We start from the raw sequence: 25,243 nt of genomic DNA on the forward strand, positions 1-25,243 counted from the left end.
ATATTAAAAGACACGTATATGGCAAATGGTTTTACACATGTATACAGCTCTAGAGGTTTGTCGAGGTTTTTTTTTGTCCTGAGGTTAAAACATTAACTTGTATAAACTTCAAAGAAAGTCACTATTGGAAAATGAGCTGCAGCAACATCTAAATGTGATTAGTGGACTCTGGTTATCTGTATAGGTTTTTGTTTGGGCCTCATGGAGCAGAATTTTTGATGAAAGTCTATTGAGCGTGTATAGTGTTGTGCTTGCTTGGTTAATTGAATTGAAATGCTTAAGTGCATTCTTCATACACAGTGTAATTCTGTATAAATTTTTTTGTAACTCAGTATAAACTACTAACATCTGTTTTGTTTTTATAATTTAGTTGATGTTTTTTGGAATCTTTTTGTGCCTGGATGCTTTTCTGTATATATTCACCCTGCTTCCTTTGAGAGTTTTTCTGGCAATGTTCCGGTTCATCACTTTGCCTTGCTATGGATTACGGTAAGTTGTTTCAAGAGAAAGATGTTGATACACATAAATAATGTTTCTGTTTATTTGAGTGGTTAATTCCATGGCCTTCCAGTGCTGTTTAAACTACTAATGATTTCTTCCACTGTGAAGTAGTTCTGCTCTAACCCAGCTAAATTAACAGTGCCCTTGAGGTACTCCTAAGCTTTGCCAACAGTCACCAGTTCTCATTGTTTCCTTCAGATAGTTTGATAACAATGCCTCCTAAGCAAGTTCGGGTTAGTAAAGAACCTTAAAAGGGTACCTCTGTAGTTTTGTTCTTCTAGTATCTGTTTGAACAGTTCTTTAGCATCTGTTTGGCTTTGAGTTAGTGACTTGACCCTTGTGTTTGATGGACTTTGATATTGAAACAAGTTTTGATTTTTACAAGAGTTTTCCTTCTTTCCACAGTAACCTTTTCCCAGGGGATCCATGTATAAAATGGCTTTCTTTTATTCCTTAAGAATCTTGGAGAGCAAGTGGGATGGGACAGGCATTTAGAATATGTTAAACTTTAGGAATTTGGGGTGTTTGTTTTTTTTTTTGTTTGGTTTTTTTTTGCTTAGATCAGTGCTAAGAAGGTTGTTAATTTGTGGAATTTGTGTTTTACCTTCTTGGAACAGGAATTTAAAAAATAATGGAACAGAATGAATTTGCATGATAGAAGTTAGTACTTAAGGTAGACTTTATGACAAAAGTTTTACAAGTGTAACCTAAAAGTCTTTATATTGGTGTTATAATTTTTCCTTGAATAAATCAGGGTTTTATAGTTGATGTTGTGGATTTCCTTGTGCTATAAGTTGATTTATGGCTGCTGATTCTTTATTTTGATCAAATCGTTTGCATTTCCATTATTGATACTCTTTCAGCTGTGAAGTGCTTTTAGATGCATAGTTTAGAATGTGTCTTCTGATTAGAAAGAAATCACATCTTACTGCATTAAAAACTATTGTACTGAGTTGTAATTTTTGTTCTTGGGTACTGCTTAAAACAGACACTAGGTGGCAGTCTCTAATATTGCGTTCTGCTGTTAATTTTGTGCTGAATCTCATATTAAAATTGTCAAGATTTTCCTAGCAATGTAAAGAACAGTATGGCTGTTGTCCAGTTTCAAATCAAATAATGTGCCTATTTGTGTATTACCATACAAATGCTACTGCCAAAATACTAAGATTCTGGTAAATGTAATGGATTTTAACATACTATTTGCTTTTTTTTCTTACTACTGTTTTTAAACTTAATAGTTATTATTTATAAATTTAGTCTTGCTTTTGACAAATGAATTTTCTGCTCTTCTGAAATGGTAATAAAAAAATTGAAAGACCAGTTGCTGGCTTGGACTGTAAGTCAGTGACCTGACAAAGCAACAATCAGAAGACCACATACACCTGCAGTGTTAAAATTGAGTCTTCTTGCCTAACTACATTATTAGTGCAAAAGGCAGGGTAGGATACAGTCTGATCAATTCAACTTGAATGCATTAACTTTAAAATGGTATCAGGTAAGATTCAGTGAGACTGAGACGTTCCTGAATGAAGAAGGTTTGATTATGGTAGGAATTCCTGAAACATTTTCTTTTGTGTCAGTTTCTTCAAATGTTTGTGGAATTTCTTTCTTCAGAATCTCTTTGCTTACTGAGGCTTTGTCGAAGTCATTAATGTATTAAGTATTTTTTTTATTGAATAGTTCATACTTGATTTATAGTATGTAATGCAACCTTCAGATAGTGGAATGATCCATTTCCAAATACTCAGAGTATGCACTTTGTTTTTTGTTTGTTTTTCTTTCTTTCTAGTCGTTCTGATTTGATTTTGTTGATATTAAAACTGAGATTATTTCTTTTGCTTTTCTAGCTCAGGAATTTTTTTGAGTGTGTAAATTGAATTCAGTAGGTAAAATGCACCTATAATTACAACAGGTACTTGAAGCAGGTGGCTGGTTATCTTTTAGCATATTTATCCTCACAAATGTGTGTGATTAGTTGTTTTTGAACCTGCCACACCATATTCCATTCTGTGTAGTAAATAAAAGTGCTCCTCCCTTCATCTTGACTATTTTCTCAACATCTTAGTGAAGTGACTGGCCAGTGAGTGTTCTGTCAGCCTTCCTCTTTACTCTTCAACTTTTCTGTTTCCTTGTAACAGTGTAGATAAAGATTATATTACCCTTTCACTTCTTCAAAACAATGAAAATATGTTCTAATTAAGATGTGTTAATTCCTCTCTATAGGGTATGTACAGGACTTAGATGTAGGGGGCACACTCTGTAGCTTCCTATGCATTTTAATCTTTCATCTGAGAAAGCTAAGAGAACAGAGTAAATCAATCTTGAAGTTTCTCCTTTATCTGCTTAGACCCTACAAGTCCATCTGACTGCTAAATCCCTTGGCCTTTTGAGTAGATTTAGTTTTGTGTATTTTCAGAGCTATACTGGTGCTAGTACAGCTATTTTAAAGACAAAAAATCTGAAAACTTCAATGAGGAGAATCCAAGATTCTGTCATTAAATTAACTATAAGCTGCTGGTTAAATCGTTGTGGTCCAGCTGGCACTGGCTGAATCATCAGATTGTGGTGGTTTTGGCAGGTGAGACTTCATTACTCCCGAGCTCCTTAAATGAGGGAGTGCTCTTTAAAAAATTACAGAATCACAGAATTATCAAGGTTGGAAAAGACCTAGAAGATCATCTAGTCCAACCATTACCAATACTTCCCAGCTAAATCATATTCCTCGACACAACATCCAAACGTTTCTTGAACACTCCCAAGGTCGGTGACTCCACCACCTCCCTGGGCAGTGCATTCCAATGCCTGACTACCCTTTCCAAGAAGTAATACCTCCTAATGTTATTAATACCTAACAAAAATAAACTGCAAGGGCAGCATTATTAAATTACAAAACAAAAGCTATTCAGTATTCTAAGTAGTTGGAAATTTCCCAAACTATGATTTTTGACTCTTAAAAAGCAAATTTCATTTGATTGAAAAACTTTCTGACAACTTTAAAGCATGTGCTTTGTTGGAGCAGTCAATCTAAGACAGAGAAGCGGACCTGGTGGTGTTCTTTTCAGATACAGTCCTCAGCAGGTTTCTAAAATAACTGTGCCTGTGGTTGAAAGCTGTGGTTTCTTTTTACAGTTCAGACTTCATTTTAATACCTCACACCCAGATGTTCTGGGCAGATTGATATCTTTGCTCATTTTGAAACACCTCAATGGAGTTTTCTGTCGTTTTTTTAAATGCACTGCATGTCAGAAAAGCCTTTTGTGGGAAGATGGAAACGCTCTTCTGTGTTATATGAAAAATACTCTGATAAGAAGGCCATGTTGAGTAAAACTCCTGATAATTTACACAAAGATGCTTTTTACATCTTACCCATCAAGTAAATAAGGACTTTTGCAAAGGAAGGTGAGATTTAGTGCAAGTGCTGTCTTTCTCAAGAAATTACAGAAGCTGCATATGATTCTTCTTACATGAAGAATGATTGAGAAGATCTTTGCTTGTCTTCCATATTGAAGTGGAGTTGTAGATCATAAATACATGTCGTGTTTTCTTTTACTGTTCTCCCTTCTCCCAAAAAGAATTGAATTCAGGTTCAGTCAGTGGTCATGTCATTTGTTACACTACACGTACCTCTTAATTTCCCACTGCCCTCCTGTGAAACCATAGATGTACACTTTTCAGTAGGAAATAAATGAAAGCAGCATTACTTCAAGAAAGAAACTGAAGGAAGAAAACATCTCAGAGACACAAAAACCACTCTGGCATTCTCATTATAGACGTAGTTCATTAGGAAGTGTAACCTGTGTTGCACATAGTCCCAAGCCTGATGTTTTTTAAGGGCTGGTCTTAGCTGTTACGTACCTAAAATTCCTACTGTCTGCTTAAGCTCGTGGTGAAGTAATGCACCTCTCCAGTAATACCTGTGACGTTCTATCAACCAAAAAGGGCAGGTGCAGTCAGTATTTTCTGTAGTAATCTCTCAGATCAAATATTCCTTTTTCCTTCCCATAACAGTGCCTAGTGTAGCAACATTACAACCTTCTCTTTCTTTCTTTCTTGTAAATCAGACCGAAGGGAAGAGCACTTTCACTTCCTTTATAGGATGGAATGTGGTGTCACAGGGATTCTTCCTTGGTGAGTAAGTCCTGATTTTCTTTTTCCTTCTGTGCTGTCAGCCAAATTCACACATCGGCATGTAATCAGTAAAAATACTGGTTACAAATGAATAGGGTAGCTAAGTTAACTAACATACTTCAAAGGAGACACCAACAGTTATTCAGTAGTCAGTAAATGAAATTGATTTGGTGCTGTTTGTAGTATTTATATTTTTGTGTACAGTTTCACTACCATGTGGAAATTGGCTTGTAATCTTAGTAGGTCTTATACTCTGTATTATACAGAGTACCTGTGTTCCATTTCAGCCCAATTTAAAATAAGCTGTTTTGGACAAAACATAGCCCCTGCTGTACTTCATTTGTAGTGCCTTAAGCTTCTTGTGTTTATTCTAAGTAACAGTTAAGTCATGCTTATAGCTATATTTTACGTTAATTTCATTCAGATGGGTTGGTTTAGGTTTTATTTTTTGTTTTTTTTTTTGTAGCACTTCAGAAGTTTTGGAGAGTTTTCTGGAAGTTTCTTGCCAGCTACCTTCTTAGTATTAGACTGCAAGTTAATTGCCTGTAGACAAAAAGTGCAGTGCTTTATTTTATGCTCATACACTGACTTAACTTACATTTTATTTCATTTTTAATAACAGAATCAAAGCTTAATGAAAGCTGATTTTAGTTGTCACTTATTTGAAACCTCTTTTTCTTTTTTTTCTTTTTTTCTTTTCTTTTTTTTTTTTTTTTTTTAAATTTGTTTTGAGGCAGCTCTCATCGTGGCCTAACAGAAAGGTTGGTTTTGTTTCATTCCTAGCATGGTTTTGTGCTGTGTTGTGTGCATGTAGAGGCTTTTTGTTGTTTGAGATATGAAATACCATTTAGTCTTGGCCAACTCAGCTCTCTGTATACTCAAATATTCAATTGGAACGTAATTTTTTTGTCAGCCCTGAGTCTGTATATCTCAACTGTTTTATGACAGTGAAGTCCTGCATACTGTAAACTGCATCTTTAGTTTGAAGTTTGAAACTAAGTTTTAGAATTGATCTGCTTAGTTGTTGGGGTTTTTTTTTTTTCCTGAAGCCAAGCTTAATTCCAAGCTTAAGCACAGCTGTAGGAAAATATTTACAATATTTCACCATTTTGAGAAATGTCTGGGCTGTAGCTGTATATGTGCAGGTAAATCCTTAAGACAAACTTGCTTGGCTTTTCTTTCCCCTGGCGTCTTCACTGCTTCGTGTCAGTCAGTTCAATTCTTGTTAATGTTCTGTAGAAAGTTAAAAACTTCTGTTATCACCATTCATGGTTAAACAATGCACTGAAGAAGTAAGACTTTGATGTCTAAATATATGTGTAAAACAAAATATTGCATTTTCATACAAATATCTGAGATGTAAAAAAAAAGGAGAAAAAAGATATGTAAACATAACTGCTTACTTAGATCACTGCTTTCATAACTGAATTATGTTATTAACTAATACAGACATCAGAGGTCATCAGTTTGAAAATTGATAAAGTTATCATTGAATAAAAGATAAAGTTAGAAAAGATTTGCCCTAAGATACTCATTTAAGCTTCTAAGCTCGTTGCTGAAACAGTGTTAGTAAGAAAATAGTAAGAAAAACTTCCTGATTTTACTGGGATATACTTTTACGTTCCAGGTGGTTTAGCCACTTTAAATAGGGTCGGTACCAGTGCACTGAAAGCCTGGAGATAATTCACTTATTAAATAACCTGAAGGAAAAATACTGTGAAATCTGAAATACAGGTTGTGAACATCCCATCCCTGGAGATGTTCAAGGCCAGGTTGGATGGGGCCCTGGGCTGCCTGGTCTAGTATTAGATAGGGAGGTTGGTGGCCCTTCGTGCAGCAGGGGGTTGGATCTTGATGATCCTTGACGTCTCTTCCAACCATTTCATGACGTCTCTCTAGCCATTTCATGATCAGTTGAAACAGGCACGGCCACTACATTGCCACTACATATAAGTAACTTGTCTCCATAGCATCAGAATGATTATTTGTTATGACTGAACCTAATTTTTTCCAACCAGTAGATGGAGACAACTAGTGTCTAGTATCTGACAGGCAGACCTTAAAAAAGGCAGTCAGGTTTGCTAATTCTGTCATTTTCACTGGTCTAAGCAAATTGCTTATGTCAAAACAGATTTCCACACCACACTTTTCTTTACTGGGTCTTATGTATATCATGAAATAGCCTTGACCCTTACTTTGGATTTTCTAACAAGTGAAACAAATGTAAATTTCTGTTTCTAATCTGTACAGGGGGAAAAAAAAAATCGATGTAGCAACAAAATTTAGTTGTATTCTAATCTGGTTTTAGTTTTTCCTTATAGAATGACAAAGTAACCTGTCCTAAGTATTTGTAAGAGAAGCTGTTTGTTCAGATCATATCATTTTAAAAACAGCAATGATGTAGATTCACACATCTTAAGCATATTTTGACAAGAAGCTGCTTTAGCAGACTGGTTCTGAGCTCCTAGTTGTGGATGCCAACCACTGCACTGCATACAATTTATTGTGGTTTCACTTCTAATTGTCTCAGACACAGTGTGATCACTGGGCTGAAACGAAAGCCTGCTGTGGTGGAAGATAGAGGCGTAACAGGAATGCTTGCATGCTGCTTTCTTATATTAAAGTTAGTAACAGGAGTGTATATCCTCAAAAGCGTGCAATTATATTATTTGGAGACCTAAGTGATGTTTCAGCTGAGATTTATTCATTTTTTTTATCATTTGTGGGGCACAATAGTAATAGCGGCTGATAGGCTGAGAATTTGAACATGCTGTTCAGTACTTGCTGTGGAATGATAAGTGCCTGCATGTGTCTTTCTGTGTAGCCTTAGTTTGTGGGAGAAAGTTTATCTGCAGGTTTCTTTGTGAAGGAATGCTTGGATTTTCAGCTGGAACTCATGCAGATTGAAGGATCACTTCATGTTCAAACAACTCCATATATTCAGTTTTGTTAGTAAAGCAATGTAAGAATTTATGTAACAGATAATGGAAAGAGTGGGTAACCTTTACGCTTTGCTATAAAGGGACTTTGATGTCTGAAGATGTTTAAATTAAAAGCATGACGACTCCTCAGTCTGGTCTGTGCTGCTAAACAGGAAAACTTGGGGTTTAGGTTAATGAAGCAGTAAAATGGGGGAAAGAGTATCTTGAAGAGCATGAGTTACAGCAAAAAATATTAGAAGTAGTTATGGATTAACAGTAGGAAATGGGACAGAAATCCTCTATCTTATCAAGGCACTTTTGAAGGGCAGTCCTAATGCGCTGAGTCTGTGTATTTACTGGCTTATAAGGTGTGAAATATTCACCTCTGTAATTAGCCAAATTGTGAAACAATTCTCACATGACATTGTTTCTGGAATCCAGTAAGAAGAGCTGCATCTTAGACAAACAGACTCTCGTGATATTACCTTTGAAGAGCGAAGTAAACTGAAGCGTGGATTGTGTTTATTTAATTCACTTCTGGGATACTGAATTCTTTAGAAAGATCCTGTTGTTTGCTGTTCAGTAACCAGAATGATTGAATATAAAATGGGATCATTGTCATGATCCTCTTTATTCAACTGTTCTCCTTTTCTCATTCATGAGAAGAAACACCCGTAACAAATTTCCATGTGAAATCTTTCCATCTGTATTGTGTCACCATCAGACACGACTGTAAAAATGCAAGTGCTCAAAATGGGTTAAGCAGCTAGGGCTGCTCAGTGTTCTCTAGAGCTATTCCTGCAGTGTTGCCTAGTTCTTACCTATTTGTTATCTACTTAGACCTGAGAATTTGAGAGCATTAGAACTATGCTGTGTGTACCTTGTTCATTTTTGGACCTTTGTGACACAGTTTGTATTGTTTGGTGTTCAAGATGGCTCTAAAAGTATTTTCCAGTATTGGTATTGAGTGTGAACAGAGTTAATGAATTTTTGGAGGCACTAAATAGAAACTAAATTGAGAAAATAAATTGAGAAAAAGAAAAGCAGAAAATGCTGTGTGTAATGGTTGGTCTAAGACTTTTTATGATAGGTGTGAAATCACCTCAACCTATGTGTGTTTATGCATGTAAATGCGTCTAATGCAAAGGATAGGAATGATTTGCAATGAGTACAGATAGAGCCAATCTGAATTTAATCATATACTAAAACTGCAAGGTTCATTTCTCACTGAATACCAACTACATCATTTCATAATTGCAGGCTTTGCATTATTTCTGTATATATGCCAAAAAGGTGTCAAATCTATTATACTTAATCCATTTACTTGATTGCCCTGTCTTTATAGGAAATAATTATTCCTATTCTATATTATGTTCAGAGCACACATGAAAATCCTTTTGAAAATGTCATTAGCCAGACCGGAAATTCTGCTGCTGTAGGAGTGCCTTTGTAGATTTGTACAATAGTCGTGGTTAATCTCTCTCAATTAGAAACATGTTAGCTGTAGGCTCTAGGTTGCTTGCCCAGACAATATAAAGGGGTCTTTTCAGTGCATAATGAAAGAACGCTGGAACAGATTTTAAATGCTAGGACTTGCTTACACTATTCACTTTCTGGACAGTAGTTTTCTGTAGTCAGCCTGCGCAGTAGTCTCTTGTACTGACTGGGTTAGAAATGCTATGAGGCTTTTCTGTCATCAGGCTGATTAAGCTGAAATTCTGCAGATATTTTTGTGTGTTTCTCTCAATATCTGCTTTGAAAAAGTTATCACAGCAATAGTGCTGGCTCTGCTTTTCCTGGGGGAGAAGTACAAGTTGTTACACAACTTTGAACAGAAGATGGAGTATGTTTTTAGTTAAAACTTCAGAACCATTGATGGAATGTTACAGGAATGGTTTTGGGGTACTTGCTTATTTCCAGCAAGTGAAGCTAAGTCTATGTTACTGAAGTCTGAAAAGTAAGATTCTGTGACAGCATTATTTTGATGCACTCTGTTCTAGAAAAGCTTAATTGCTGCAAATCACAGCAGTCAAGCATAGTTCATTTGACCCTTTTGGGCAGCTTTTTTATAGAATAGTGGTGATTATCAATTCAAGTGTACCATACACAGCATATTTTCAAAATGCCTTCATCTTTAGAGTTAACGTTGTGTGCAGTTTGGCTGCACTTTCATAAGGGATCATTGTCTTGATTTAATCTTCAGAGTGATATCATTTGCAGAAGTGCATTTGTACGCTTGATTACATTTGTAGTTTGTCTTCCCCATGCTGGTAGCTGTGTGTATTTGCATCAGTTTCTCACGAGATTGCTTTGATGTTTGGAAGTCGTACATAAGTACTGGGACCTTTTTTGAAAACAGCATAATATATATCAATGTATTCGTGATGATTCCTAATGTTTAGAAAAAAGTGATGGAGCATTATCTAATCTGTGATGAGCTGATGACTGAGCAACACAGAGAAGGAAAATTAATAGCTCAAGGCGAATTGGTTTCAACTTCTACGAAATGTGAACTTCAGTGAGTTTGTGTGTATTTAAAAATACATTCATTTAACAGGAATCAAATCTGTTTTGATACACGATTGTCAATCTTCTGACTTAATTTGAAGTTTTTTCTAAAATGCATTACATCCCACCAGTTCTAAGCAAAGTAAGTAGACGAGTAAATGCCACCGTGCGCTTTCATTATGCAAATGGCAGGTATTGTGGCAGTTGAGATAGAAATCTGTTCTTACTGAAGTTCTGTCTTGCAGCATGAAATTGTGTAATGATTTGTTTAGGCTTCTGGGTTGCCTGTGGGACCATAGGTGGTAAACTTCTGAATTGGATAAGGATCAACCTCGAGCTATGATGGAAAATTGTTTGGAGTCTGCTGCAGTCCTTAAGGCTAAAAGAAGGAATGGACTTGTGGATAAAAACTGTTTCTCAGCATCTGTTTACTATGCCAAAATTGAAGATAACTACTTGATTTATTTTCCTTTGGGTTACAGCAAATTCAGTTTTTGTAACAGAGGAAGTTAAAAATGATAAGTACCATTGACTGGAAGCAGAGAAGTGAATTAAAACCAAAGGTCATGAATGCAGGAAGTTCTCAACAAGTGGGGTCCCTTGCCCAAGGGTGATGATATTCTGACTAAATGGATGTGACAGGTTAGATGGTCCTGTTCAGGAGTATGATGCAGAAGTGTTTATCCTGATGATGGTGTTCCATGCGTTGGGAGTGAAATAGACTACACTGAGATGCATCCTTGCTAAATAGCTTCTATAGATTCATACTGACTTGCTGTCATTTGCATGTTGTGGGTATATGACCCGTAGTGAAACTTCTTGCCCTTTGTATTTCAGCGACAGACGTTTGCTGCAACCTGCTCAGGTGTGCGACATTCTCAAAGGAGTGATATTGGTCATCTGCTACTTCATGATGCACTATGTTGACTACTCTATGATGTATCATCTTATAAGGGGGCAGTCAGTCATAAAGCTCTACATCATCTATAACATGCTTGAGGTAAGAATTTGAGCATTGGAATATCAAGCATGTTTTCTGAATGCTTAAAGAGTACTTCTGTGTTATGATATTTGTATGTAGAGTATGGCACATTTCATCCTCGCAAATGCACAAACACTTACGTAAAACCTAAATGTGGTGAAACAGTAGTTTATGGCAAATGAATTTGCTAGGTGATGTTTCATGTTACCTAGATCCTGGAGCTTATGGAGCTGTTTAATAAAATGAAAACTGAGAACTGTGGCAGAAGGACATATAGGCAAAAAGCAGAATCAACAACTTGTAGAGCTTGTTGATAGAATTAAGGATTTGATTTGAATAAGTGATAAGATCATGAGAGAGAACAGAGAAGAGAGATGCGGGAGAACAAGAAATCTGATTTTTATTTCGTGATTACAGATGTACAACTTTCATTATATGCGGTAACACATGATGCTGCTTATCTCAGTCCTGACTGACAGACAAAAACCCAAGTGCATTTTAGTAAGTTGAGTGAATCTAAAGAAACAAAAACAAGACGCATAAAGAGAAACCCCGGAGGGGAGGGAATCTGTTCTGATACTAATGGAAAGCATGAGATTTTAATTGCGCTTTGGTGATCAGTGATTCACTAAGTAAATAGAGCCCTTATAGCTAAAATCTTATCTCTAGTCTGCAAATATAGGGCATACTAGTGATACAACCTCTTAAAAGGATTGTGTGGCTTTGTACATGAGGTGCTTTACAAAGGTTCTGTGCTATCTCTGAATAGCATATGAATCTTTTTTTGAATACCTGTTGTACCTTGGCTTAAATGGGACTATGTGCAAAATCTGTACATTTTATCCAAAAACACTTGTTCTCATCTCATAAAAGATGGTAAATACTGCATAAAGAACAAATTCCTAAGTTAACTAACAGTCATAGAAGCCACTTAAGGTGCTTATTCATTGGTTGGTTGTTTATTTTGAGCTTTAGATTTAATGACAATCATGTAAAAAACAGTAACTTGATGACAGTTTAGTGCCTGGATTTTAGTTTTGTTGGGAATATTCATCCATAAATAGTTCCCTAACCTGTGAGAGATTATCACTTAATAGTCTTTGAGAAGCCTTTGAGTCACTTTGCTTAATGCTGCGAAAGTTCAACACCAAGTGCTTACCAAGTAATCTGAACAGAGGCTGCAGTGTTTCCTGCGAGTTGGAAACTGTATTGTGCCCTTCTGAATTAAGAGCTGAGTTTCTTTGTTACATTTGACTGAATCCAGAGTGAGCCTCAAGAAGTGTGGTGGTGCCTGAGTTTCCTTTTCCTGTGGTGGGGGCAGAAAGGAGGAAATGTTGCAGTGCATGGTTACTATAATAATTAGAAAACCTAGACCAGACTTTGAAGTTGGAAATGGTTTTTAACTTCCTTGATGTCTCGTGGTGCCCCCATGTCAATACAGTGGGCATGCTTTTTGAGCAGCTTTTTTACAGCAGTAAGTTGCAGCTATAAAATCAGCCAAAAAAAAACCACCAAAAACAAAACCAGAGTGAAATCCTACTGACAGGCTTTGTTGATTGTCAGCTTTCAACAGGTTGATAATTTATTTAGTCTACTTGAGTGAATTCCATTATGAATCTGTTATATGAGAAAGAAGCTGTTTTTAAGTGCTGTTAAATATGTGCCTAAAGTGAACTTTAAATAAAATACACATATAAAAACTTTACGTCTTCACAAACTTATAAAATTAGAATATATTTTTAATTCATTTAAATCACTGAACAGTGGAGATGTTTACAATGTCTTAATGTTTTCGGCTGTTAGCGTGTCCTGGGAATATCTTCCTGGACATGAGGAGTGCCACATCTTCAAAGTATGTGCTGAATGCTCCAGGTAACCAGCCTGAGGGGAGTGTTCAGCACAATTAAATGACACTTTTCTTTTTTAGATTCAGACCCACCGGCTCCTGCTCCTTGTGAAGCCCCAGTGTGCGTTATGCTGGTGACAGCGCTCACCATGGAATTCTGCTGGAGCCTGGAGCCGGCATGTAGGGTTTAGGTAAGTCTCATTTGGAAAAGCAGACAACAATATTGTGTGATGGGTTTTAATATTTTCTATCTATAAGATAAGGAACAAGAGTTCTGTAAGTAAAAAGAAAAGCAGAATCACCGTTTTGTCTGTTAAAACCCTCACAATATTGTGGACAAAATCTTATGAAACTCTAAGCATTCTGTAGTAGATGTAGTTACTCAGTGGGTCATCACAATGAGCAGGAACCAAATAAGGCAGACCATCTAGACTTACAAATTTAAAAGCCGAAAACAGTGCCGCTGTAAATATCTCTCAAACTGATGTTTTTCTTTGAACTTCAGGTTTGTGATAATTCATCAGCTCAGGGTTCATTTTGTTTTTATACAATTAAAGAGTAGCAACCAATTTAATTAAAAGATGGGAGTTGAAAGTCCAGCACACTTGATACATATTGTAAATTGTTCTTATTGAGCCATCATATTTCAGGAAGTTTGAAGGAGCGTTGGCTTGAATGAGTTAAAGCGCATAACCTCTATTCCTTCAGTATATTTACTGTTAGAACCCTGTTACTGTCTGGAAATCATTTGACATCAGCATTGTACCTACAGTTAATTTTTTTAGTTAATAGGGTATGGTTCAGCATTTGCAGGTTCAGTTCTGTCTTGCTGCTTGCTGTTTTAACGTGTCCAAAATGATATATTCTAGGAAGACAGTAAGAAATGGCAGTTTTGTTTATTAAGTAGAGGTCATTAGTTTTTCCTACCTTTTGCTTAAGTGCTAAAAGATAAGTTCTAATTTAGCCGTATATTTGACTTGTAATACCAATTTTAAAGTAATTTTTCTTTTTCCATGTGCGGCTTAATTTAAAAATGACCAAACTTCAGTGTATAGGCAGGAAAAAAAGCGTTTCCTTGTAATGATCATCGCTTCTTCATGCTTCCTAATCAGGAAGTGTTGAAAACTGGTAGGATTCCATGTGACCTTTTTTGCTGCGATACTGAATTACAAGCTCAGTTTGCTGCCCATGTTTTTCCTGTCTATTCTAATAATGCTGTATAGAGGGTTTTTGTAGGGCTTTTTTCTTTTTTTCTTTTTTTTTTAACATATTCTTTGGATTAACCTTCAAATGTTTGTAGTTTTGGGGTTGTGAGAGATTTTGTTTCATTTGTTCTTTGTTTTTTCTTTTTGGCAGAATGCCTGGTCCCTCTTAATCTCTCGGTGTTATATTCTAATACCTTTTATTTCTGCTTTATGCAGAGATCTGTACTGAGTATGTACCTTATTCCAAGATGGAAGAAATTATGTAGCCAAACCTAGTTTAAATCCCATTTGTACTTGAGAGCTGATATTGATATATGAATTGACATTCACTTTTTTTTCCAGAGGGATAAGGAAAAAAAATGGGATGGTTTTATACAACATGGATAGTTCTTTATCAGAGTCCAAAGTCTGAACTGTACTTGGATGTCTTCCAAAGAAACATCTAAGATAATACAACATGATTTCATATAATGAATACTGTTGGGAATGTATGTTTGAGAGAGATAAATTGCTGTATATACAAAAGGCCCCGTGTAACTGCAAGATCAACCGGACTGATATGTAAAAGAGGCGAAAACTCGTAAATAAGTGAAAAGCTTTTTAGTTTGAGGTGTATTCACACTGGCATAACCACGTGTCCTAGAGAATATTATTGCTGTAAGGCAGTAAAAAGTTCTTCTTGTTTAGGTGGCTGATCGTTTGTTTTCTTCATTTGGACAAGATATTTTGGATGCTCTTTATTGGACTGCTACAGAACCTAAGGAAAGGAAAAGAGCCCATATAGGTGTGATTCCTCACTTCTTCATGGCAGTGCTGTATGTCTGTATCCTTTTTTCTTCAGTAAATTGCAGAGTTTTTAAATTAAATTTTGCAGGAACTACTTGGATTTATTTGTAGAATATATTTGAAAATTGAGTTGTGATCCTATAGGAGTATTTCTTTACTTTCGAAGAAAGGTTGTCAGAACTGCATGATTTAAAAATAAAGTGAAAAAGCTTCTAACTTAACCTTTAAAGAAAAAAACAACATTGTGATGATATTCTACCCTTTGTGATGATATTCCACCTGCAGTAGTGGACAGCTTTTTTATTACCTAAGGATAAGTAAGATGACAAGCAGCATCTGTGTACTTCCTGGGAATGCTGATCTGTGTTTTGTGATTACTTTGGGTCAGTGGGTCTTGAAGACCATGATTTTGTTGTTTAACTTGAAGACCATGATTTTGTTGTTTAGTGAGAAGTCACAAATGTGCAGCTAGAAAACATTTCCTTAAAAAAAGAGAGAAATGCACACGTATATGAAGCAGTGCTAAAATGAATTGATGTAACTACAGATGGTGATAAATTCTTTAATCCTCCCATTTCCTCTGGTATCTTTAGGCTAAGTTGCTATTTCTCCTGTCTGATTGAATTATTATAGGGGGAAAAAAACCCACGAAATTACTGCATGCCGTAAAGCAGTGTGAATATATTACATAGATTTAAGATTCTGTCCTGCTGCAAAACAGCAGAGGTTGACAGAGATGGGAACTTTTTTTGTGTTTATCTTTGGAAGCAAAATAGGAAGACAAGTTTTGATACTGTTCAGTGCTGTTGTGCAGAAAAATTATTTCCAAATCTGCTTCCTTAACCCTGCTATCTACAGTCCTGCATGCTATTCTTATAATGGTTCAAGCAACAACCCTTAACGTGGCCTTCAACTCTCATAATAAATCACTGCTTACCATCATGATGTCCAATAACGTAAGTATATGGTGGTGTTGTCTGGCTAAATCTTTTCAGTAGCCTTCATTCTAGTCTACCACATTATCTATTTTCATGTTGATTGTCTGATTTATTTTTTTTCTTACACCAGTTTGTCATAAATAAAAACTAAATAATTGCTTTTAAAAATTGCAGTTCGTTGAAATAAAAGGAAGTGTTTTCAAGAAGTTTGAGAAGAACAATCTTTTTCAAATGTCCAATAGCGGTATGTATGGCTGTGCTAATTGGGAAAAAATGTGAAATAAGAGGCTGATTATTATTGAATATTAATGCCAGAACAGCTTTATCTCAATAAATCTGAAGTCTTCCATTTTACTGTTTGGCTCAGTGGGATGAAAATGGAATTCCACCTGTAAGAGCACAATATTGTTCTTAAGGAAAAATATTTCAAGTGGCTGGTACTGACCCAAGCTTAGTACGCAGCCAATAGCTTGTTATGTACAGATTTAAAATTTTTTATGCTGTTGAGAACATCCGAACTTGTAAATCCCTGAAATCTTTTGCCTTTTCAAGTTAACTTGTAGTATGCTGCGCTGACACAGGTCGCAGGGTGCGTGCTGACAGTCATGGGGATGCTTCAGAAATGCCATTTTTAAAATGAATAGTAATAATGTAAAGATGACATGAAATCGTTGGCTTAAGAACTAAAGTCTTACCAAAATTTCATGTACAAGAAGAAAAAAGTGAAGCAAACTGTATGGATCGTTCTTAGAATTAGGCTACTAAATGAGAAAAACTGCCTAGTCTGGGAAGTCGCATCATAAGACTTCATCTCAGATCTCCTTGCTTTTCTGATAGCTTTTTTACGGTTCTAATATCTGAGTAGATGGCATCCAGCCCTGTCAAGATGGCAGTATAAAAGACTCAGGAGCAGTCTTCTAAAGAGGGCTCTGTAGTTGGCTTGAAAGCCTTTTTTTTTTCAATCCTGGATCAAATCTGTGGCATGTGTTGGTGTTTTATCTCTGTTTTTGCACCAGGAGATGGTGATTCTTTTTGGGTTAGATGAGAAAGGCACAGAAGTTAGCAAGAAAGATAACTATATTTTAACTTACTAATAAAGGCAGTAGCAAGTTGCAAAATCTTGTCTCTTCTGATGCTCAGAAATCCGAGTTGATGCAGTATTGGGGTTGGGTTGACAAAGAGATTCTGTCTGGTGGAGTTTCCAGCATCCCCCTGTCAAATTTGATCAAATGATTTGTGGAAAAGATTGTCTAATCTAAAATGTGGTAAATAAAACCATAGAAAGAATATGTATCCATGTATGTAGATAAATGTTTGTTTGGAGTTGACATCTTTTTTTTTTTTTTTAAACTAGATATAAAAGAGAGGTTCACCAATTATGTGCTGCTACTAATTGTATGTCTAAGAAATATGGAACAGTTCTCATGGAATCCAGGTAAGTAAAGTAGTAGAAAAACAAAATGGAAAACAAGAAAATCCTGTGCTGTTGATGATATAATGAAATTCATAATTAAATATTAAATCAACATTGACTAAATTATAGGTTTTATTTTCATATAAATATTACGTTAATGATCTTGAGCCTGGATCTTTGTGGTGTATTTTTCTTGAGCGTTACTTCTCTACCTAAATGTTCACTTACAAGTTTCAAACTGTAAGTGCTATTCAGTATGCATGAAGGTATTCTAGTCAAGATAAAGCTTCATAATGTCAGGGCTTTAGAAACTGATCCTAGTTGAGACATTAATTGTATAGCACTGATAAGTTTATAGAGCAGCCGTGAAATTCAAGGGGATTGGCACAGTACAGGCTAAGTGGTGATGTAAATTACAGACACTGCTTTGGGCGCTTGAGGATTTTTGGCAGTTGATCAAAAGTCTTGTAATAGTCATTTTGTATACTGAGTCAAGTTAAATGGTCTAACCTATTTCTTCCCAATCTTCAGATCATCTTTGGGTGTTATTCCCAGATGTTTGCATGGTGGTTGCTTCAGAAATTGCAGTGGATATTGTGAAACATGCCTTTATTACGAAATTCAATGACATCACAGCAGATGTAGGTATCCTGTTTGACGTGTTGAATGCTATTTTAAGTTTACTTTGCTATTTTTTTATATTAAAATCAATTCCAGTACAGAAAATGTAACAATTGTTATTTCCACACATAGTTGTAATTTGGGAAAGCTTGGTAATGTTTTGGTCTTTAAAAGTTCTTCATAAGTTTAATGTGTGCAAGAAACACATCTGCTCCTAAAGTAGCAGTTCCAGATCCATGAACTTTTTGAAAGTATTGTGTAGTAATTCACATAATAACTGCAGTTCACATAACTGGCAGGTAATTTTGTGGTCACTAGTTGAGTTGAAAAAAAAAAAACAACACAACAACAGATTTTGTGAGGCTGCTAAATTTCTGTTCTTGCATGTTAAAGGTGGAATCTGAAATCAGAAGTGTTCTCCACTGTCCCTGCAGCACAAAAATGAAATAGATTATTTATTAGTTTTCCACCCCTATAATTTCATAGACCATATATTATGTAGCCCTTCCTTTGAGGTAGTAGATGAGATTAGTTTTTCCATAGTGTGGCATGATACATGGGCCATTTGTCCTGAGCATTGTGTGGATTCAAATGTGCTTGATAAATTAGTGAAGAGATCTTAGCGTTTCTCCACTGTTAAAACCACTTTTCAGGAAATGAGGTCAAGACTTGAAGCACTATCATTTCCAGCATCACTGAAATAACTATGTTGTATGGTGTGGAAACAAGTTTAATAGATGTACTTGATAAGCTCCCTTATGCCAGAGGCATTTATGGATGTCCTACTTTCATATAGAAAGGTCAGAGAAGAGAAATAATGAAGTCATGGTAGCCACAAATGTAGCATGCTTCAGTATGCTGACACATCTTGGGGTGTGGAGGACAGTAGGTAACACTTTTGCAAAGTTTATTTAATGAACCTGGTAGTTTTTTTGTATGAAGGTCTAATGGCTTGTTTGCTTGGTCAGACCTTGTCAGAAGTTCTGTGCACCCACTGTGCAGGTTGTGCTGCAAATTATCCTTAAGATCAATGCTTTTCTGTCTTAATGTGTAGAACTGTTTTGAAAAGAGAAAGCTTCCTTCATCCTCCTGATACGTATTTCTTATTCTCAAGGGATCACTTGCTTAGTATGTAAGCAGGCTTGCTCATTTGTTTAATTTGATCCCACTGCTGTCCTTCATGTAGTTCAAAACAATCATGAATTGTAAGCAGAAAAGCAAACGTGATTCCTCATACTTTGTGGTGCTGTCTTCAAATTCAGTAAATGCTTTATAATGTCTCACTCTGTTCCAAAAGCTTTGCAGTCTTATTTGTTGTATATATACATCAGTTGACATTACTACAGAATTGCAGGCTTATCTGATGAAGGATGCAGTTAAATCTCAGGAAGGGTGTTTGACTCCTTCAGTTTGTACATAAATGTTTATAATAATTTTATGGAAATATTAATCATTCTGTTGTTTCTGCAGAGTGTGCTAACACATTAATCATGCATCTGATGTGCTGGATTTTTTCCAGGTCTACAGTGAGTACAGAGCCAGTCTTGCATTTGACCTTGTTAGCAGTCGACAGAAAAATGTAAGCCTGAAAATGAAGGCATTTTTTTTTTCTTGTATTAGCTATCATAATTGTTATAAAGGGATATAGGAATGTATACTTAGGTATAGCTAATCAGCTTGCACAGGTAGCTAGTATGTGGATATTTTTACTATGTGTGTTAGCGTTATTGCATGGGTGTTTACACAACACAGACGGCTTGTTTTTCATGAGTACTGTTTCTGATGCGCTATTTACAGCACACCTCTCCTGAATGAGTCTTTAACTATTCATGAGAGCTCTGGATGGATGCTCTATTTGTTAACTTGATTGTTTTCCTGGGTAGGTTCAATTGCTGTTGTTAAGAATGTATTAGGTGTACCTAATACAGAAGTTAGATACCATGCAAACAATTAATTGTCAATAATTTGTTAACAGAAGAAGTATTTTTTAGTTCTGAATACTTTTTTCCTTCTCTGGATGATCTTCTGTGCAAAATGAGTGTCTATGCAATGCAACCCAACTTCATCATGGCTTACAATCCTGTATTAAAGGCTTCGTGCAGAGTAGTTGTGTTTTGAGAGTGCAAATGTGACCATTTTTAAAGAGTTTAAGGCAGTTATCCCAAACAATTGGGATAGGTATTTTAGAATGCTTTAAAACTGACAGTATGGTAACAGCTTTTTTTCCCTCTTCAGTGTTCTTCTTTATAATACTTGAGGATCAAAGTCAAACAAGGTCAAAGAGTTCTCTAAGCTTGAAATGATGTACAACTAAAATATTGTAGTGTGTTTGGGTTCCCTGTCCTAATTGTTGTAGAGACTTGTATTATCAACAGCAAGTTGAATATTTAGATCTCTAAAGCTGATTTTAGCAGTCATGATAACATTACTTTTTTTTGTCTGAGTACAGACACCTGCATTTGCATTTCAGAATGTGAATCTTTACACTTTATACCACTACAGTGTTTGTCAACATAGATTGATTCTTACATAGAGGATGTACCAAGCTAAAATGAGATCTTTTTTTTTTTTTCTTTTTCTAGGCCTATACAGATTATAGTGACTCAGTTTCCAGAAGAATGGGTTTTATTCCTCTTCCACTGGCTGTTTTAGTAAGTTGTACCTTTCCTGTCAGTTTTCTGTCAGTAAGATCTTTGTTGAGAATATGCTTGTGAGATGGCTAGCTCATTTTGATGTTTTGAGGACAGAACAATTTCCTTAGTTAACTGAAGGGATGCTACAAGGTTGAGTTAGGCTTCGGTATAACCTGTACTGCATATTAGTTTCACGAATGTGTTAGTGAGTATCAGCCTTTCCTAAAAAGTTGAATACATATTAAATTTGTAGAGCCCATCAGCACTTTGATTGCTGCAGTGGAGTTAAAGTACATCAGTGGTTATTAAACATCTATTCCTTTTGGCAACTATCCTGTTCGTTCATTCAGAAAAGTCAAAGCAGCTGGTTGCTAGAAGGTTAGTAGTAATGTGCTGGGCCTTTTAGGTTCTTACAGGAGTCCTTGTGGTTGTCCCCATAATGGTATGTTCAGTAGCTGTTTGCTTTTCTTGGGAACGCTGTACTTCTGAGCTGTTATTGAATACATGACTCTGAAGGGTCTGACCCTGTCACATGGACATGCTACTATAAAATGAAACACTTTGTTATTGCTATTACATCCATGTGCTGTCTGTTCTGAATTAAATATTACACAATGTTTTCTGTAAATAGCTGCTGTGATGATATTGGGAACACGTACTTACTTTGCAAGCAAATATGTTAATTCATAATTTCCCTTGAAGACTGTCTTAGTGAATTAATTTTAAACATAATTTTTTTTCTATAGAGCTGGGGGAGGGGTAATACTATTTACAAGCTTTGCCTGTTTCTTATCCAGGATTTTTTAAAAAGAAAAAACTATAATCATAAAAATTAATAAAGCACATCCAGAAAGAACTGAAATGCCTTTTTCAAGTTAATTAGATGTTATCCTTGATAGTAACAATTTTGAATACAAACTGAAACATTTTGCTAAGTTGGAGCTCTAACTGTGAAATACTGACATTAAAAGCAGAATTGAGGACCTTCTGTCATTCTGATTTGGGCTTTGTGGCCCTAGTCCACAAAACACGTTTGTTTTCATGATGTTCATATCTTGTGAAGCGCTGTAATACTTTTACCACATCAGCTCTTCTTGATTAAGTCAACTTCTCGTTCTTGATTTTTAGGGATGCTTTTTCATTTGTTATCTTACTAGAAACCATTGTTGAAATAAGCACTAATCATACAATGGTTTGGGTTGGAAGGAACCCTTAAGGGACTATCTTGTTTCAGCCCTCCTGCTATAGGCAGGGACACTTTCCATTAGACCAGGTAGCTCAAAGCCCAGTCCAGCCTGGCTTTGAATGCTCCCGGGGTGGGGGGCATCCACAACCTCTCTGGACAACCTGTTCCAGTGTCTTACCACTCTCACAGTAAGGAATTTTTTCCTATTATGTAGCCTAATTCTATCCTCTTCCCTCTGTAGTTTTAGCAGAGTTGCATCTAGATGCTGATATGGTATTTATTTAAGCCAAATTGTCGAGTAGTCAGCACAGTCAAGGGGATCATTAGAATAAGTTACTATTAAAATATTTTTTTTCTATTTTTGTCTTGTATTTACCCAATATGCAGTTTGTTAGAATATTCTGTTAATTGTATGCTGCATGTTATAACTATTTAACTTTTATTCTTTAAACAGCTCATGAGAGTCGTAACAAGCTCAATAAAAGTTCAAGGAGTCTTAGCCTATGTCTGTGTTGTGCTCTTCTACTGTGGGTAAGTAAATGCACACAATCAGAGTATTTAGCATTATGTAGTCAGATGTGTGGGGGGGAAAACTTCTGTTGATACATCTGGCTATAAATATAAACACTGTTTATGTTGAATAGAAGAATATGTAAAATGCTTCTGCTAATAAAGTGAGTTTGAAAAAGATTAGTCCCTAAGTATCATAAATGTATTTGAGGATTGTAGCCTTCAGTGAGCAATCTAATAATGAAAATAATGAATGGAAAGGTAGCGGAAGGAATCTTACACAGTGGGGTAGAATTTGTTTCTTGTCATAAAAGGAGAAACTGAATTTGAAGGGATCGTCTTACTTGAAGTTTTTCCCCAGAATACATCATATTCCCACTAAAGCACCAGCCCCTGGTCATCATGTTCATGCTGTGATATACTAAGCTCAGCACCTTTATAATGCAGAGTGTTGGTTGGTTTTTTTTTGGTTTTTTTTGTTTTTTACCATTCCACTGCTTCTGTCCTGGAATTTTCTCTGTCTCTGTAGCTAGGAGGATGGAGGAAAGAAAGAAGTACAGTGATTAACATACAGGATAAAACACTGTTCTTTGAAGGCATAGTTGCTAGTCTGTGGGGAAGCTGCAGTGTGTAGTCAAGGACAAGTACATTTGGTTGAACAAGGGACAATTGTAGAATGGGGAAAGAGGCAACAATGAGGGCTTTCTTTGGAGATTTGGACCAAAACCATTTTGTTGGGCTGTGTTCAAGCCTAGTATTGGGAAGTTAAACTTCTACAAATAAAACACAAAACTTGTGGTTTAATTTTTCCTTACTGAAGAGCACACTGTGGTTTCCATCATTACTTCAAAACATGATATCAACACCTTCTGTCTCTGGACAAAAGCGTATATTAGATTTAAAAAAACAAATGTAGGACTGAATTTTTGTTATATTTAAAACTCAGTAAGATAAACTAAAAAATTAGGGGAACTTCTCAACTCTGTTTCTACAAAATCTGCCCTGATAACCAAATAGAATTATAGAATCATAGTATTCAGCTTGTATAAGATAATTGCGGTTGCTTGGATACTAAAATGTTTCTTCTCAGTACTGAAATGGTCTACACTGTTTGTTCTTTCATTTCTCTAAATTACTTCTAAAAAGAAATGCATTACATAAAATTTCCTTAATGGGATGTACTTTGCTTTTTGTCTGACAAACTGTGATTACATTGATGCTGTCAGATACGGTGATGTTCTGCTCAGGTGTGCTTGGGCCACTTCAGGATTAAGCAGTCACACCATTCCATGGATTTTCATTCATGAAGGTTTACTTATTCTCAGATCTTCCTTTTAGTCTGATAGCATTGTTCATAATAGAGAGATTCTCAGATTTTTACTGAACTTCATGCCATGAATCAGTGACAACAGAAAAGGAATCTACCATCAATTGCACTGTACTACCATGAATGCAGTGCTGCCCCTGGGATTTGTTGAACTTTGTGAACTGTCTTTTGTCATACCGAAAAGGATGATTAATCTGTAATTCGTGGATGCTGGATATTTGTCATCTTATTTCCAAGTCAGCTACCAGTCTGAGTACACTTAAGGTTACAGACTTACCGGTAATGCAGTTATCTTGGACTTGCTCTGTCGAGAGCCCTTTTTTAATTCTTTGTTGAAATACTTGGTGCATTAAATGGCTCAGCCTTCTCTACCATTCCATAAAACTTGTTTTCTTCTAGATGACTTCTGAAGGGGAAAAGAAGTTTTCTTCTATGTGCTGAACCTGAAACAAAGTATTAAGAAAAGCAAATTATTCCCTCAGTTTAGTTTCTCAGATAATTGTTCCAAGATAGCAGTAATTATATGCAGTTATTTCAATATTCATACTTGATAATGCATATATTTAAATCGATCCTTTTATTTATCCAGGTTAATATCCCTAAAAGTCCTTAACAGTATTGTATTGCTGGGGAAATCATGTCAGTATGTAAAGGAAGCAAAAATGGAAGAGAAATTATTCAATCCTGTCCCGAGTGCCTCTGCAGGGAAGCCAGCTGGCAAACCACAAAGCATGTTTAAATCTACCCATGGTAAGTTTGAATGTGTCGTTCTGTTTTCAGCTGGAATTAAAATCATATTCAAACTAAATCCAATATTAAACCAGATGTGTGCTGCTGTTTGCCAGGTTTGTACAGGTTTGTACTAATTGTACAGTATTGCAGGTGTAAGCACGTCTGCAAATAGAGTCGTAGACTTGGCCCAGGTTGGAAAAGACCTCAGAGATCAAGTCTAACCACAGCCTAACCATAGTACCCTACCTTTGTGTTACCTTTAGTTCATGAATCATCTTTTGCTTGTAAATACTCCCAGTTCTAATTTAAAAGAAAAACAAATCCTACCCTGATACAGTGGAGGTGATAGAAAAATCAGTGTTACACAAGTAAATAATTTACATGTAATCTCTGGTAGTGCTGAAGCGTAATAAAGAAACATTCCATTCATTATGGAAATGAATGTAAAACGTGATTCAATATAGTCATAACTATTTATAATTCTAATGAACACACGAATGAAGAGCTTTATGAAATCTAGATAGGATTTTCAAGCACTGTTTCAAGCACGTGCAGAGTGGCTTCCTCATATAGGTCCTCAGCATTGGTGGTTAATAAGTAATTGGTCTGAGGCATTCCGTTATATTCCTGTGACAAGTTATAGAAGAAAAAAGAAACTCGGATTGTTTCAGTCATCAGAGTTGGATCATTTATCTTCTGCATAGAGTTCAGTGAGAGCCCTGGAGATCTTAACAGTCAGGTGTTTATTGTGTTCACTCTTCTGCTTGCCAAAGACTTGAACAGCTTGAAATGTAAGTCATCAGAGTATCTTGCCAGCAGTAGCAGAGTTAATAATCTGTTGGTGCTTTAGTTACGATTCCCTTTATCTCAGCTGTGTCAAGTGACATCAGGCTGAAACAAGGTGCAGACATTTCCAAATAGCTTAAATTTATGGAGCTGCTTTAGTTTCAGTGTAAAAGAATGTGATATGAATTGGTCTGAATGCCTTTTGCCTTTCATTAGAGA

At 35.9% G+C, this 25,243-nt stretch overlaps 1 protein-coding gene across 4 annotated transcripts in view; it reads left to right on the forward strand.

The window, feature by feature from the left end:
- The window catches only part of TAPT1 (transmembrane anterior posterior transformation 1), a 35,395-nt gene that overhangs the window by 6,539 nt on the left and 3,613 nt on the right, over positions 1-25,243 (forward strand). For 2 of the 4 annotated variants that reach the window (XM_015862784.1, XM_032444254.1), the window contains exons 3-14: positions 371-489; positions 5,367-5,390; positions 10,896-11,058; positions 14,779-14,914; positions 15,736-15,833; positions 15,990-16,059; positions 17,170-17,250; positions 17,761-17,870; positions 19,370-19,429; positions 20,433-20,501; positions 22,124-22,200; positions 24,096-24,256. In XM_015862784.1, coding sequence (XP_015718270.1) covers positions 371-489; positions 5,367-5,390; positions 10,896-11,058; positions 14,779-14,914; positions 15,736-15,833; positions 15,990-16,059; positions 17,170-17,250; positions 17,761-17,870; positions 19,370-19,429; positions 20,433-20,501; positions 22,124-22,200; positions 24,096-24,256 — 1,168 coding nt within the window. Of the gene's footprint in view, positions 1-370; positions 490-4,562; positions 4,630-5,366; positions 5,391-10,895; positions 11,059-14,778; positions 14,915-15,735; positions 15,834-15,989; positions 16,060-17,169; positions 17,251-17,760; positions 17,871-19,369; positions 19,430-20,432; positions 20,502-22,123; positions 22,201-24,095; positions 24,257-25,243 lie in introns of those variants that run through there. The other 2 variants (XM_015862787.1, XM_015862786.1) reach the window with 2 other exon arrangements.

This window comes from Coturnix japonica, chromosome 4, assembly GCF_001577835.2.
Source record: "Coturnix japonica isolate 7356 chromosome 4, Coturnix japonica 2.1, whole genome shotgun sequence".
NCBI lineage: Eukaryota > Metazoa > Chordata > Aves > Galliformes > Phasianidae > Coturnix > Coturnix japonica.